Source organism: Anguilla anguilla, chromosome 1 (genome assembly GCF_013347855.1).
Source record: "Anguilla anguilla isolate fAngAng1 chromosome 1, fAngAng1.pri, whole genome shotgun sequence".
Lineage (NCBI taxonomy): Eukaryota > Metazoa > Chordata > Actinopteri > Anguilliformes > Anguillidae > Anguilla > Anguilla anguilla.
Genome location: NC_049201.1, coordinates 35353463 through 35371167, shown reverse-complemented (window position 1 = coordinate 35371167; position 17705 = coordinate 35353463). Strand labels below are relative to the sequence as shown.

The 17705-nt window shown below is 44.6% G+C and overlaps 1 protein-coding gene across 1 annotated transcript; it reads right to left on the bottom strand.

Moving 5' to 3' along the window:
* Positions 1-9065: 9065 nt before the first annotated feature.
* Positions 9066-17274, bottom strand: LOC118222789. Its single transcript, XM_035408638.1, has 2 exons — positions 16929-17274; positions 9066-11472 (listed from the first exon to the last, which is right to left on the bottom strand). The coding sequence occupies exons 1-2, from the start codon at positions 16973-16975 to the stop codon at positions 9264-9266; spliced, it is 2256 nt and encodes a 751-aa protein (XP_035264529.1). The 5' UTR covers positions 16976-17274; the 3' UTR covers positions 9066-9263.
* Positions 17275-17705: the final 431 nt, after the last annotated feature.

The window sequence follows — 17705 nt, the reverse complement described above, 5'->3', positions numbered from 1 at the left end:
CATCTGATCTAGACTCTGCCAACCCTCCAGTTGCCAGCTGTCATTTTGCCAGATTTTTGTGCCATCTGGCCAGGGATTCAAACCTGCAACCTTCGGGCTACTAGTCCGCTTCTCTAACCTCTGGGCTACCTACCGCCCAAGTTGCCCACATATTATTTCTACCAGCCCACCCTAATATAGCAGGCTAAAACCGGCCCTGTTTGCGCCTGATCAAATTTTCTGCCATTTAGAATTTTCTACAAAGCCTAAATCGTGTTTACCAATTGGAAAAGATCTTGCTGAAATTGACTGTCTGGTTGAATCTGTTTAAAAGTTATATGAGAAAAGTTGATTGGACAAACAACATAGTTGCTACAATGATATTTAAGAATGTGACCCAATTTCACATAGGAACCTAGAACTCTTGAATGCAATGTCCGATCATTATGAAATCTGATACATGTGATCTCTATATGATTTTGCAGGACGTACAATTTAATCATTCTTTGCCTATAAGTGGCACTATTATAAACAATTGGGAGAAAATGGTCATAACTCCTAATCAAAATATCTGATTAAGTTAAAATTGTACATGCTGTTGGCTGCTTGGCTGCTTGGCTGCTCTTGCTCAATAGCTTGTGTCTGACATGCACTTCCTGTTTGGGGTGATTTGATTGAGGCTTTAGGCATGTACGGTCACACCGGCGTTACAGTGCTAGAGTGGTTCCTGAAGTGTACGGTCACACCGGTGTGATTACAACACATGTCTATTTACAAATTGCACAACAATAAGCATTTGAGTTGAAGTTTGTTCTTTCTAGGACTGAACACATTTATTTTCCACAAAACACTGCACCACAAACTCCTCAACTTGAGCATTTATTTGTATATGCAAACGTTCACAGTTTCTCAGAAGTAGCAACAGTTTTGAGTCAAAAAAAAAAAAAAAAATACTACCTTGCAAACCAAGCTGTCAAAATGACCAAACTGTGCGCAGGCTGACAGAAAGCTGAATAAAAACACTCTAACAGCAATTACAATTTTCACTGTAGTGGTCCACCGATTAATCGGTCGGCCAATTTTGAGATAATTATACTCACGAGGCCTGTAACAACGCATTATGCAATAACACCGCATTATATAATAACTTGACAAAATGCAATACACTTTCACTTCATTTTGTAATAACACCCGCATTTTGTAATAAATTATTACATATTGCCTTAGTCTAAATAGCCACATAAAAGCAGTAACAACATCAGATTTTTATCATATTTATGTTACAAATACAGCCAAACTCAGGGACCAAAAAGCTGTCAAAAGCCGACCTGGAAAAACTCATTCACGCTTTTATTTCTAGCAGGGTTGAGTACTGCAATGGTCTTTTGACACGGCTCCCCAAAAAAGACCATCAAAAGCTTCAGCTTATTCAAAATGCAGCTGCTGGAGTTCTTACAGGGACCAAAAGCTCAGACCACATCACTCCGATTCTTAAGTCACTACACTGGCTTCCTGTCAGCCACAGAATTGAATATAAGGCAATGCTGCTTGTTTATAAATCAATACATGGAGTGGGACAAAATACATTAAAATAAACATTGTTGCTATAACGATTTTTATGAATGAAGACATCCATTTTGGTTGGTTATTACATAAGGCTGTTTATTACAAAATGCAGCAGATTATTACATAATGTGGTGTTATTACATCTCCCCCTTGTGTCAACGTCGCCATTTTATGAGCAGAAGTGGAACAGTGGGAAAGTTGCCAATGGTAGATGTACTTGAGAGAAAATGGTAAGACTTAAATTCCTAGCTTTCAAAGCTCAATATATTTAACTGGCCACTCTTAATAACATATGCAATGTTTACTGTCTTGTAACGGTAACGTTAGCAAGCCTTCAACCAGCTAAACTAGCTTACAGGGCTCGAAAAACTATTGTATGGCGTCCCCAGGCCAGGAATTCGGAAATCGCCATTCATTTGTCCCGTAGGGGCGTCTATTTTTTGAACCAGAAGTCTCGAAAATGCTAACGAACCCGAAGGGAATGACGACAACTTCTGAGGCCTATGGCGCTTGCTCATATACATGATCATGCCAGTGCAATGTTTGCCAGCAGTAGAGTCACATTAATAGCCAGCTAGCAGAACTGTTCTCAAGTGGGCAAAGCCAGCAGCACCTGCTGTCAGCTGAGGCAGAGGATGAAAACAGGATTGATGAACCTCTCCTCTCATCTCAAGTCAACAATCTGCTATCGTAAGCGATTGATTTGATAGTTAAAAGATACCCAACGTTAGTCACAGTCGGTTGCATTTGCTAATGGGATAGCCTCGATTCAACAAGTGGGCTTACATTAAGAGGAGTCCGAAAGCTAGCGTTAACGTTATCAACTTGCCAACAAACGTTTTGGGGAACAAACATTATGGGCTTCTAGCTAATATAACGTTTCTGCACTTGTGTGCGTGTCTCTCTCCCTCTGCGTGTGTGTGTGTGTGTGTGTTTGTCTGTGCTTCAACACAGCAAGCTAACTTGGCACAGTCAGTGCGTTTACATGCACAGTTGAAATCGATCTATATTAATAGCTCGATTTGGCCAAAGATGAGATTTAATTGGATTATTGTCGTTGTCCCAATATACATGACTCGGAAAGAATCGATTTATTGACTGAGGTGTGTCTGACAAAGGCTTCTTATAAATCCTGCTTCCTCCAATTTTGTCGCAACTTTTTTGACTAATTCGCCATTCCGTGTTTTTCTTCCATCCGTGCATTTTAGGATATTTAACTCCTTTAGTTGCAATATCATGAAGTTGGTCTCCTTGTCCGTCCAGAAATGTGTTTTTTTCGCCATGATACTAGGGAGGGCAAAACGGAGCTTTAGAATGTCGTCAGCAGTGTATGCGCGTGAGCTCAACAACGCATTTCTCACAGAAAAGGTTGTTTGTCGCCTTTTTTTTTTTTTGTTCATTACAGTGGTGATAGAAATGACAATAATTAAGTGGTGCTGTGCTGTTAGCCTTAACTGATCGCCATACAAGGTTAATGTGAAGTAGCTAGCACAATCGGACAGCACTAACCCATAAAAATGATACTTGCTCAATCGAATGGTAAATCTGAAAAACATTTGATTATAGTCAGCGGCACCAAAATTTTCTTTCACACCCTCAATAAATGGCACAAGTCCCAGTAGAAGATGGAATTAAACCTTTTAAAGTTATTTATTTTCTGACACGTTATCGATTCCGCTTGGCCACAGTGAGTGAAACTAGGCGATCTGAGCGTATAGTTTCTATGTAAATTACGTCAGAAGGATTCTGCCTTGTTGTTTGCTACGTAAACTTCAGAGCACACTTGTAGCAGGATGGTGTGTCCAGTCAGATTTCTTTACGGGGCGTGGAAAGGGGAGTGGTTACTGTACTTGTGACGCACTAAGTTGATAACATTCTCAACTGGCTGGAAATAGGACGATAAATTTAAAACGCATATTTCTCCAAAAATAAAGAACGGACTCATCGTGTTTCTTCAATGCCTCTTGTGAAAATAGCACATAAAACCGAGCAAGTGTGAAAACCACCATGTTACTCCTTTAAACAAACAATGGTTTAACAATAGGTTAAATAGCTATAAAAGGCTTTTATAACACTGAGGTAAATAAACAGTCAAATCAAGTTTCAAACATTGGCAAAATGTTTTTATAAATCAAAAAATAGTTACTCATCCTTACTCTGAACTGCCTCTTCCCAAGTGAGGAGAAATACTTTGCAAACCAGTAGATTTAGCTCGCGCGCGACTCACTATTTTACTCTTGGTGTTGAAATTTGTGTGTGTGACAGTGGTTTTTGCAACTATACACAGCCGCGACCTCATCAGTAATCATCACGATAGCCTTTCATTCAAGTTTCATACCATATCTACCAGTTAGCACTGCCCACTTTCCAAGAGTCCAAGACGGCGCAGCAAGATTAAAACTCATAATCAATCAACTCATAAACGCAGAATCAATGCCCTTACAGTTTCTAAAACTGTTCAAGTGTTATAGTCTTAACCTGGGCTTAGCAGTAGCTTCTGTTTAGATAGTCATTGAAATAAGGGTGAATTCACACCATACCAGAGTTGGCTGATTGTGGGAAAGATGTTATTGCACTGACCGGAGCTAGTAGCTTCAATAATTAAAAGGCATTGTGGTGTGGGGATGGCTGGTTTAAGCAGCCACACCTGCCCTGGGTCAAGCTAATTAGATCTGGCCAATTGGATAATTGGTTAAGCATTAGATAATTGGCCAGGCTAATTGGACCCAGGAACAGGAGTGGCTGCACCTGTGCGTAGTGAGGTAATCACTGCGCACAGGTTAAATCTGCCATCCCCGCCCACACAGGGGAGCTTCGGTCATGACTGTTTTAACATCTGCTCCTTGGCGTTAACATCTTGCCAAACCCTCGTTAATAAAATCTGGACTGTTGGAACATCATCTCCCTGTGTCTCTGTGCTGGAGGGCCCCAAAGAAAGCCACTTCGGTGGCCTGTGGCAGGCGTGTTTGTCACAGGCATACATTCTAATGAAGAGGCTTCTTCACCTAGTAGTATCTAGGCAGGAGAAAATAAATATAGTTTCTCCGAGCTGTTATGCTGCATTGTTGTGAGCACCTACGTTTTTTGAGCAGCTGTAAGTGTATAATTCAAGTTAGATCCAGAGGGAAAACTAGAATATTAATACTATATTCGGCAAGTGAGTGTTTTATTAATGGTGAAGTATGTGAAAATGACTCGAACGACTTGAAAACTTGATTCATTTTGATGTACTGGCTCGAATGTAGCCTACTTATTCATTTTAATAAATCGAACTTCCCAACACTAGTTTCTATAGAGGCGGCTGTGTCTGAAATGTTTCGTAACTATCTGAAACCAACATTCCGAAGTCCACACCCACTTTCCGCAGTGATTGGCCAGGTGTGGAATGGGCAGGGTTTCAGGTGGTCAGAAAATTCAAAACTCAGAACTGGTCACCTATTTCTCTCTTCAAGTATGATTACTACATTAGTTTCTCCTAGTGGTTTCAGTTTTCACCTGTTAATCTTTATGTATCAATGTTGACTTCATGCATGGATTCTCTTTTGATTACAGGTGGAACTTATAAAATAATATGCATGCAGATTGAAATATTGCAATTTAATTCAAATGATATATGTAATAGGCTATTAAACTAGGATTGTTTCTGTTTCTGAACTTTACTTGTTCAGCAGGTCACCGATCTCTTTCATGATGAGACTATGCACTGATTGATTAACTGATTAATTCATTTTCCATTGGCAAGTTCTTTTTGCATCATACAGAAGTGAACACAACATATAAAACCTCAATGTAGTTTATTCAGGCTATTCAAGGCCCCGTACATCAGAACAAGCAGCAATACAACCGCATCATTGTCACGGTTCTGCCTATGCCAAGCTGTATTTCCCCGTAGTTTTTGTCCTGTTCTGCCTACGCCAAGTCGTATTTCCCCGTAGTTTTTGTCCTGTGTTGCGCTGCTTAGTTTTGGTCTTCCTTATTCCTTTTGTATTATTGTATTATTGTTAGCACCTGTCCCTAGTTGTCTTTCCAGTTAGTGTCTGTATATATACTGCTCTTTTTCCTTTGTGTTTCAGCTCTGGATGGCAGACCCCTAGGAAATGGCAAGGTAAATTGTATTAATTGTGCCCTTTCTCTGACGCTAACCGAATCTCATTCCGAGTCTATTCAGTTTTATTTAATTTCCTCTCCAGAGTTGCCAGTTGTTTTGGGATACCCCTGGCTTATGACACATAACCCTGTTATTGATTGGGCTAAAGGGGTGATCTCGCAGTGGAATTGTGATTGTGCTGCTAAATCCTCTTCCTCTCAACTAGGTAGTACTATTGCTGTTGTCCAGGAGCTATCTAATGTCCCCAAGGAGTATTGGAATCTTCGGAAAGTCTTCTCTAAGAGTCGGGCAAGTGAGTTACCTCCTCATCTGCCGTTTTATTGTGCCATAGACTTATTGCCTGGTATTATTCCTCCTAGGGGGAGAATCTTCTCCCTCTCTTCACCAGAGACTAAAGCTATGGAGGAATACATCAGTGAAGCGCTCGTGACAGGACACATTCGTCCCTCACCAGCTGGTGCTGGGTTTTTTTTTTGTCAAAAAAAAGGATGGTTCCCTCCGACCTTGCATAGACTATAGGGAACTTAACAAAGTGGCGATTAAGAATCGCTATCCCCTTCCTCTCATGAACACCGCATTTGAGTCTCTGCAAAATGCCCGCTTCTTTACTAAATTAGACCTTCAAAACGCTTACCATTTGGTCAGAATTAAGGAGGGGGATGAGTGTAAGACGGCGTTTAACATCCCTACGGGTCACTACGAGTACACCGCCATGCCCTTTGGACTCACTAACGCTCCTGCTGTGTTTCAAGCGTTAATCAACAATGCCTTGCGTGAAATGTTGAATTTGTATGTCTATGTATATCTCGATGATATTTTGATTTTCTCCAAAACCTACTCTGAATCATGTATCTCATGTAAGAACAGTGCTTGAATGTTTGTTGGCTAACAATTTGTACGTCAAAGCCGAAAAATGTGAATTTCATGTTTCCCAGACTTCCTTTCTAGGGTTTATCATTTCTGAGACTTTTGATGTACCCTAAGAAAGTTCGGGCAGTGGTGGATTGGCCTACCCCCGCTTCTGTCAAGCAAGTATAACAATTTTTAGGTTTTGCTAATTTTTATCGCAGATTCATACGTAATTTCAGTTCTCTTGTCAGTCCTTTAACCGCACTCACTAAACTCTCCTGCTCTCAGTTCAATTGGTCTAATGAAGCTGATTCAGCATTCAACGAACTCAAGGCCAAATTCACCACTGCCCCTATTCTGTGTCATCCTGATCCGAAACTCCCTTTCATTGTTGAGGTTGACGCTTCTGATACTGGTGTGGGAGGTGTGCTATCACAAAGATCTCCTACTGACAATAAGGTTCACCCTTGTGCATTTTTTTAGAAACGCTTGAGTTCAGCGGAGCGTACTTATGATGTCGGTAACCGGGAGTATTTGGCTATTAGACTCGCTCTGGAGGAATGGCGACATTGGTTAGAGGGCTCTGACCTACCGTTCATTGTCCTTACTGACCATAAAAATCTTGAATACATTCGCGCGGCTAAAAGATTAAACGCTAGACAAGCTAGATGGTCTTTGTTTTTTACAAGATTTAACTTCACTATTTGTTTTCGTCCAGGTTCTAAGAACGGTAAGCCAGACGCTCTTTCCCGCATGTTTGATGCCTCTCCGAGAGCTAAGTTTCCCGATCCCATTATCCCATTCTCTTACATGGTTGCTCCTGTCCTATGGGAAATAGAGTCTACTGTTAAGCAGGCGCAGGCGTCGGATTCGGACTCTAGATCGCCGCCTCATTATACTCTTTATGTTCCCTCATCTGTCAGATCACAGGTAATTCAGTGGGGACATGCGGGCCTGCTTACTTGTCACCCAGGAGTACAATGCACAGTCGAATTCTTGCGGCATAATTTCTGGAGGCCCGCTATGGAGAAAGCCGTTCGTTCTTTTATTTCAGCCTGTACTGTCTGCAATACTAATAAATCGTCTAATCTCTCTTCTGCAGGTCTATTGCACCCTCTTCCGGTTCCTCATCGCCCATGGTCTCATCTCGCTTGTGTAGGCTCTCAAAACTACACCAAGGAGGGAAATAGTTCGGAGTGAAGGTTTATGCAGAATGTCTTCCTCTGTTGCTGTTGGAAAAGGTTATTCTTTAAGCAGCCTGTGAATACTGTATCTATGTTCTACTGTCCCCGCTGATCTTACTCGTTATATCTGACTCCATATTAATTAATACGTTATGTTCCAAATTAGAATTTAGGCTTGATTTAGAATGGAACTCAGTTCATCTGAAGTTCTACACCGAGGGTCAACGCAGTTTCACCCGGTACGCACCGCGGATACGCCCGTAACGACAATTTAACTAGCTGTTTGCAGACGACACAGCGGTTGTGAGATTTCCCTCATGGGGAGTATAACCTAATTAAGGTTCAGGGACTCCGAAAGGGCCAATATTGGTCATCCCAGGATCAACTTGGTTCTGCTGACGGTCCCGCCTTAACTGAAAACTTGGTGATCAAACAAGTCCAACGGGCAGTTCCCTAGTCATAATTGGGGGAAACCGACTTAGAGGGCTGTTACAAGAACGAAACATTGACCAAGACCACACAAATCAAGTCATTAACAGTTTTAATGTCAGGTAGGTTGTACACTTAAAATAATCAATTTGTCGTTTCAGAATTTAGAAAATAGTAAAACAATAAAAGTACATCATATCAAAGATAAAGATGAGCATACCTGACAGCAGTCTACACACAGAAAGAGTCTTGTGTGGGAAGTCTGATTGCAGATTCCCAGAGGGCCCTGTTCCTCTCCTATAAGAACCCAGCGCAGGCAGGTGGATGTCGCCACAAAAGGCTCATAAAACCATAAATTTACTTGGAGGGGGGAAGATTGGAATTTGGTTCAAACAGGATCAGACAGATGGATTTACCAGGAGGAGTGTCCAAAAAATACAGTTGACTTCCAAATTTATTAAAATAGATTTTCTCTAGGTTTGCTGGTTTTAAAACCTAAACCAGAGCATCACTCGCACAGAGACCATAAAACCATACCAAATATGAATATTTGTTCTCGTGATTGTCATGAAAACTCTGAAAAACATGAAATAACTGTACAATCTTTTACATGAACCAACTGTCAACTCTCAATGTCTGTCCACAGTGTATCAAGATTGCATAGTGTAGTGTATCAATGTATTCGACCCAAATTGGGATTTATTTCCTAACAAAAAGTGTGCGTGAGTAAATTTCTCTCCTTATGAAGGTTGGGAGACAAGTTACCCAGTGACACCAGGTGAGGGCACTGTGACTGTCCCTCAACTGTCCTGAGCAATTTGCCCCATTTCCATCATGTGATTTTATTACTTGCCATCTGAAACCTCCAGGATGTTGGGATAATTTTAGAATTGCTTTACCATAGAAAAGAGGTGTCATCTGTTAACTGTCGCAAAACTAGATGCCAAGGTCTTACGGGTCACTCTGTCCCGACAATATCAGACTCTGCACCTGGCGAATTGCTTTACGACAGTCAGAGAGGAAATTCCACTCTATGCCTGTTCCCGTGGGCCTTACAGATTCCCCTCTCTGGCCCCGTGGGACAAACAGAACGCTGTCCCAGGGGTCACTGAAAATGCCCAACTTTGACAGCAGTCCAGGTCCGGTGTTTATGGTCTCAAGCCCGGTCTCGCTGGCAACTGGAGGGGGCTGAGAACCAAAGCAGCATGAGTGGAGGTGCGCAGAGAGTGTATTAGGTGTCGAAAATAACAGCATTGAACCAGGGTGATGGTAAAGATGACTGCGCTAGCGATGACGCACCCTCGGAACACCCAATCCCACCAGGTGTACGCGTCCTGGGCGGACCGGGTAGAGGAGCTGGCCAGGATCTCCGCTGTTCTTTTGGCCAGATTCACCTCCACCTGGGCCTGGTTGATGTGGTAATTGGTGTCACGGATGATCTGTTCTACCAAACTCATTAGGTCAGTCAGGGCCCGCGTTCCTTGTTCGTAGAATGTGTCCTCCCACCACGGGGAGACGTCTACCTCCAGTGGAACTCGGCCTAGAATGTTGATCTGACCCATGGCCAAATCTTCCGTCACTTCCAAGCAGAAAGTGTGGTTTGCTGGACAGGTCAGACCTCCATACGAGAAAGAGTTCATCTCGCTGATGACGCACCATTGTGTGTGGGAAACCTGGATAGCGTCAGCGTGGCCATGCAAAGACTGCACACTAATGAATTTGGTATCATTGGGAGAAAAAGGTTGTAAGGTGTTACAGGTACAGATGATATAGCTAGAGGTTTCATGACAACACATGCGAGTGGTGAATATGGTCTTTGTGCCCCTCATAGTGATATACCCGGTAAGGTGATCTAATTTTAGAATCTGATTCTTCACTACTACGCCGATAGAGCGTATGGTAGTGGAATTTGGGTACACCTGTTCTGGGTGAATTAAAGGAAAAGAAACAAAGAACCCAATACATCCCACACATTCAGTCCCTGTGTACATCATAGAAGTTGTCAATAATTCGGCATGCTTTATGTCTTTCATTTTTTCTGACACAATCCACCTGTGCAGGTCTAAAGTTTCTATCAAATCATTTAGAACATGCCTCGGGGGTTTGCGCAGACGAAGGTCTAAAATCTCTTGTCTGGCAGCAGTAAACAGATCCTGAGCATATGTTCTGCAGGCTAAGGCACGCTCGATGGTACGGGTCTGATTGAATAATGAATGGCTGATGGCAAGAAGCGCCTGCGCTTCGGACCTTACAGCCTTAATGATATTCTCATTGCTATTAGTGAGGTGTTGGAAACCAGTGGCCACTTGATTTGCCAACCATGCTGAGTATTGAGATTGTTTGGTTATTTTATAGGTGTTTGCAATAGAGTTACCTGAAACGAAAAGACCTGTAACATCTCCGAACAAGTCTCGCTTAGAGCGTACGGGTGGAATTTGAACGGCAAGTCTGCCTTTATAATCAGAAACTAAATCATCGAGCCGTGCCTGCAGCCATGCATATGTTTTGTCCTTTATGTCACAATGGGTTACATAAGCTGACAGGATGTTCGAGATATTGTAACTAACATGCGCCATTACAAGATTTACGTCATGTAATAAGGTTTTGTTTACATTTCCCTTAATGAGACCACCAGGAGGGAGAGGGTAGGTCTTAGGACACTGCGTGGGCTTGTGATATCCGCAGGTGGTTAAATTAAAACAATGATGCCGAGTCCAAGTGCAGTTCTGGGGACTGGTGTAAGTCTCCAGACTAGCCTCGCATCGCCCCACGCAGTATGTCCCCTCCTTCCGGCTGGTCCAGATGAAGGCTTTAAGTCCACTGCGGTCGTTAATAGAGGAGGAGGTTACATTGAAAATTAACTCTGTGTATCCTATGTGTGTTTGATTATGTGGCTCGGTATGGGTGCATCGATAGGTGCTCGGCTCTAGATCCATCGTGCGGTAGCACTTTTTTGGATCTAAGCCATGGTTATTTTCATAATGTAGCAGATGTAAGCTGCCAATGTCAGCGCCTGGGTACTCTTTAAGCCTGTACCAGGCTGTGGTGTTGGGTTGTGTGAATTTTATGGGCTGCAAAAGTGTGTAGCCAGTTACTGTCCTGGATGGGAGATGGGTGGAACCTGACCTACAGCAAATTTTTGCGGCACAATTTGGTTCCGGTGCTATCCCGGGAGGCCATGTAACTGGTTCCCTTGGCGGTATGGTGATATGAGGTGTGGATGGCCCCTTAAAATATCTCCACACCCATCTCCCACATTTCAGATGGTAGTTCAGGAGGATACGCTGCCCCAGCTTCACACATGAGTTCCCTGACACCCTCCTGGTATCCGGCACCCATGGGATTGCTGCAGCAAGCCTAGAATGGGAAAGACACAAAGGAAACCCGGTTAATTCTCTTCAGCACCTTTGAACAATTTACATTGGGACGTGGTACCACTTTAGCTTCCCCCGGATGGTCACGGCTATACAGCTGTTGCAGACAGCTTTCACTTCATATGGCCCATGCCATCGGGGAGCAAAAGCGTCTTGCTTCACAAAGACTCGTACCATGATCATGTCCCCCTCTGTAAATTTAGTTTCAGAGGTGGGGTTAAACTGACGCTCATTCTGCAGGTCAGACTGCTGCTGTCTCAGCACAGCCTGAGCATGTAGCATCTTGAGCCGCTCCTGCAGTTGAGCCAGCACCACCTGCTGTTTTATCCGCACCAACGGTCCCAGGTCGGCAGGGGAAATTGCTGGGTCAATAGGCAGTTTCATCACCCTCCCGGTCATAAGCTCATATGGGCTAATGCCTGTAGCTTTGGAGGGTGTAGCCCTTAAGACGGTCAGGACGGTGGGCAGAGCCTCAATCCACCCATTCTGGTGCTGTGCCATTTGTTTGGCAATGCCCTCTTTAATTGTGCGGTTCACCCACTCAACCATTCCGGAGCTCTGAGGTCTGTAAGGGATATGCAGTTTTTGCTTTATATTCAACATCTTGCACATGTCTTTAGTCACCTGGCCCGTGAAATGAGTCCCCTGATCAGATTCAATTTGCATCGGCGCTCCCCAGAGGGGGATAATCTGGTTCGCCAGCACTCGTGCCACAGTATTCGCGGTGTTATTACGTGTGGGAATTGCTTCAACCCATTTGGAGAATTTATCAATGATCACGAGGCAATAGCGATACCCCCCCTTGGCACTGGGAAGCGGACCAATGAAATCTAACTGGAGGGACTCCCATGGCCCTTTTGGAGGGTCTGGCCGCCGCAGGTTCATGCGACCACGCTTACCCTGGTTGACAGTGGCACACACAAGACATGAATCACACCATTGCTTAACATCCAAAGACATCTGCGGCCACCAGAAGTACCGCTTTATCAATTTGATTGTTTTATCAGCTGCCACATGTGCATATTCATGGTACATTGCGATGATTGGTTTTTGAAGACTAGCAGGAACGACATATCTACCATCCCGTAGCACTATGCCCTCTTCGACTGTCACCAGCTGGTCCTGCTTTAAGTGTGGTATGAGTTCATCCCCCTCCTCCCACAGCTCCTGCTGATATTGCTTGAGGTCAAAGGGAGTAACCTGAATCGCACTCACAGCAGGGCCCAATGAAGTCTCCTGCTGCCAGTCATCACCGCATGAAGCAGCTAATTTAGCTAGGTGATCAGCAATGCTGTTATTTTTTTCATGCACATCTGGATTTTTTGTAATGTGCGCTCGCACTTTAATTACTGAAAGGGGAGCTTTGCGGTCCTGAGTCGCTTGCCATATCGCAGTAACAATATTAAAATGTTTTATCGGCGCTCCGGCAGCCGTGAGAAACTTGCGCAGTTGCCACTGAGCCATGAAATCATGCACCACCCCGAACGCATAGCGGCTATCAGTATATACGCATAACGATTCGGGGTGGGCTTTAATGGCTTCTAGCAACGCGACAAGCTCAGCTTCCTGTGCTGACATCCTAGGAGACAACTTAAATAATAACTGTTGGCTATTTTTAGAGTTGTCCTGAGGGACCCAGACCGCACATCCCGTATGAAATCGGCCCTCACTCCAGAACCGCGAGCCATCAATATACGCTCGGGTCTGACCAGGCAGTTCTACCTCACCGACCGGGCTTTGCACCTCTGGTCTCGGTTCACAGATGTGCGGCTGACCTTCTATGTCCCCAAGCAGATGCGGTAGGATTCGGTTGTTTTCTACCGTGATCTCACGCGCTTGAATATCAGTTAGCCATCTTGCTAACCTGTGAGATGATACGCCTTTGATTTGGCCCTGCATCAGCATTCGAACCGGCGTGTGCATTGTGTGCACAACAACAGGTTGAAACCCCACAATAGGTTCTGTTGTTGTTAACATCCAATGAACTGCAAGGACGTGCTGCGTACATGGGTCAAATCCCTGCTCGACTGGAGATTTTTTGCGACTGTAGTATGCAATTGGACGCAACAACCCCCCATGCTCTTGAGCTAACACGCCACTAAGTGTATTTGCGTGCGCGTCCACCTGAATATGAAATGGTTTAGACGGATTAGGCAAACCTAATGCCGGAGCCACGCACAAACGCTGTTTCAAAGCTGTAAATGCAGCATCGTGCTCCTCAGTCCATTCAAGCACATCGGATGGCTTAGATTTCCCTTTCAACAGGCTGTACAACGGGGCCGCAGTTTCAGCAAAATCCGGGATGAAATCACGTAGATAATTAGCTGTTCCCAACACTTTTTGTAACGCATTTAAAGTGTAGGGTCGGGGTAGTTCCGCAATACTTTTACGCCTGTCCTCCGTCAAAGCACGGTGATTTTGACTAAGGGTGTAGCCTAAATAGTGGACTTCTTTTTGCGCAAGTTGCGCCTTCTCTTTATTAAGCTTAAATCCTGCCTTCCCCAGGGTCTGTACTACTGTGTCCACTACTTGGAGATGATCCTTGAGTGATCCCCCCGTCGCCACTAGGATGTCATCCACATAGTGGATGATATCACCCGTTGCCAGCAGCGGTCCCAAAACATCAGCTACTGCTCTATGGAAAATGGCTGGACTATTGTGGTATCCCTGTGGCATTCTTTCCCAGGTGTACTGAATCTGATTAACAGTAAATGCCAATTTCCACTGGTCCCTTCGCTTAACCTTAAGGGACCAAAAGCCATTTTTGATGTCCAGAACAGTAAACCAACACGCATCGGTTGATATCTGAGTCAAGATAGTAGATGGGTTTGCCACAATAGCTGTGGCCCTGGGCAATACATGATTGAGACGCTGATAATCAATACAGAGACGCCATCTACCATTTGGCTTTGGCACCGGTAGACAGGGAGAGTTAGCGGTTGAGCTGCACCGCCGAACAATACCTCTCATTTCGAGTTGTTTAACTATTTCATGTACCGCGGCCTCCGCCTCTGGTTTAATGCGGTATTGCTTTTGGGGGGGAGGTGGATCCCCCTCAATACCAACTTCAAAGTCCACAAGGCCACAATCATGTTCATGATTGGCCCAAACATCGCTATGTTTGCTAATCAATTGCTGGATGGGATCTGCAGTGGATATAGACATAATGCGGTTTCCCGGAGGGCGCTGTTTTGCAGCCCTTTCAGTTCTTATTTCAATTTGTTTTTCAAGACAATGAATCACAAATCCGTATTTCCGCATTATCTCCATGCCCAGTATAGTCCCCTCTCCATTACCCGGCAGATACCAAAACGGCTCCTCTAACACTACCACTCCCAGATTAAGTTTAACGGGTTGTGTCCGAGTAGCTATCATAAGGGTACCGGCTATGCCTTTAATTTGACTAGTTTGGTCCGTAAGAGGTAATAGTATATCCGTGCAGGAGCATGCAGCACCGGTATCGACTAAAACATTAACTAATCGGCCTCCAAGACTAGCTCGTATTTTAATCCGGTTTCCACTAGGAATAATGCTCCCGAGCGCAAGGGAGGCCACGCACCCCTATTGTGAATCCTCATAATTGGCAGCTAACGCTGCCAATCCTGCTTGGAGCGCACTATAGGGGTTGCTCACTGCTTTTTGGGCTTGCTCAGCTGAGCTTCGCTCGCTGGCTATCGGGTTGCTCTGCATTATTAGTTTTCCCAGCTCCAGCAGTATGCGTTTATCATTTTTGGATGCCTGTCTGGGAAGGCCCAATTTTTCTCTTAGCCTGAAGCACTGATCGAGGTTATGATTGGTCTTATGACAGTATACGCATCCCGGCTGTGAGCTACCATTGCCATCTATTGCATCCTTTGCCCCTTTCCCTTCGGCTACCCAGTGAGCCGCAAAAACAGAGCGAAGCTTGCCTTGCTTTTGTAGCCGGTTCTCTATTTTTGAAGCCCATTCCACCAATGACCGGTAGGTATTCTCTGGTGGGTCAGCTCCATTGGCTAATGCTTGCTGGATATGGGACCCCGCATTGTTTTTCAGGAGCTGCAACAGCACTTCCTGATCACGGTCCGCTTGCTCCAAGCCTGAGTGCTCTTTGAAAGATACCCACATTTTCTCGGCATACACTTCAAAGGCTTCCTTAGGTCCCTGCTTTATGTCGAGGATCTTATGCCACGCCGCATGCGTTGGGCCCCGCAATTGCAATAAAGCCTCCTTAAGTCGGTCATATACCTCATTGTCTAGCTCACCCTCCTGTTTAACCACAATCCTCCCCGATCGCAGTTCCTCCGGCATTTTAGACCTCAGCTCCTCTGGGATCGTAAGGAGGATAATCTGCCATATGTCCCGAAGCTCTAAATTATATACCGAGGCCTGCAACATGAGGTTGTCCCAGTAGGGCTGGAATGGGCCTTTTCTAGGCATCATCCCTACAACCTCCTTGTGCCTAGAACATTCCTCGCAGGTTAACGGGCGGCTAATCAAGGTAACAGCGTCATCAGCATCCGTCATGGTTTTTAATACGACTATCCGCGCCGGCTTATGGAAACTTGTGCTAGTTCTATGACGAGTCATTACGGGGCTTCGCTGCCTAGGCTCCTCAGGCCGGTTAGGGCGATAATAAAATTCACTCTCAGGCCTCTCAGAGACAGACGTACCCGGCATGCTTGGGGTTGCAGAAGGCCGCTTACGCACATGTATTTTGACTGTATTTTCCCGAAGAAGAGAGATCCTCACGGGTTTTATCTCCTAGGGCTAATATATCCTCATCCTCGCTATCCTCAGGTATGCCACCACTGGCGAACTCAACTCCCCCTTGTCGAATGGCCGAGATAGGCAATCCAACTTTGCCACAACAAGCCTCTAAGGCCTCGGCATAGGTTTTGCTCTTCTCAAGCTCCCTCTCCAAACCAGTAATTCGCATTCGCAGAGTGTTACTTTGGATTGCCCAGTTCTGTTTGTCAAATGCAAAGGATTCTACCTCTGCTCGCAGTTTTCTTAACTCATCTGAGCGCGATCTTTCCAACTCTCTAGTGCTAGTCACAGCTCTCACATTTGCAGATAACGCAGCTAGATCGTTTCGGCGCAACAGGTAAACAAGTACAGCAGGAAGTTTTCGATATTGGGATCTAAGTTGCAGCTGCCGACCCTCTGTCTGGTACCAACGAAGTATTTTGGCGTTGCCCCAATTCAGGCTAACTCCTCTATCACGCACCCGAACGATGGCATTTTTAAAACACACGCCAAACATCTCCATGACCTCCTGGTCTACACTGCTGCTATCGAATCCCTCACACTCCATGGTACAGTTAAAATTATTAAATCACCACCGGATTTCTACGTCTCCGGTCTATTAATTGGGTATGTCGACCCGTTCTACAAATGTGTCTGTATGGTGTTTTATCTTTCCCTCAACACTTTCTAAAAAGTAGTAAAGACTGTACTTACCACCACAGCTGGAAGTAGAACAGAACGACAGCGACGCCAAACCTCATATCAATGTACAGTAGGACAGGAAGTTGTCGTCTTACGAAAGTGGTCACGCAGGCAAAAACCACAGACAGCAATCAGATCACGTCGGGGTCACCAAAATGTAGGCTCTCGAAACTACACCAAGGAGGGAAATAGTTCGGAGTGAAGGTTTATGCAGAATGTCTTCCTCTGTTGCTGTTGGAAAAGGTTATTCTTTAAGCAGCCTGTGAATACTGTATCTATGTTCTACTGTCCCCGCTGATCTTACTCGTTATATCTGACTCCATATTAATTAATACGTTATGTTCCAAATTAGAATTTAGGCTTGATTTAGAATGGAACTCAGTTCATCTGAAGTTCTACACCGAGGGTCAACGCAGTTTCACCCGGTACGCACCGCGGATACGCCCGTAACGACAATTTAACTAGCTGTTTGCAGACGACACAGCGGTTGTGAGATTTCCCTCATGGGGAGTATAACCTAATTAAGGTTCAGGGACTCCGAAAGGGCCAATATTGGTCATCCCAGGATCAACTTGGTTCTGCTGACGGTCCCGCCTTAACTGAAAACTTGGTGATCAAACAAGTCCAACGGGCAGTTCCCTAGTCATAATTGGGGGAAACCGACTTAGAGGGCTGTTACAAGAACGAAACATTGACCAAGACCACACAAATCAAGTCATTAACAGTTTTAATGTCAGGTAGGTTGTACACTTAAAATAATCAATTTGTCGTTTCAGAATTTAGAAAATA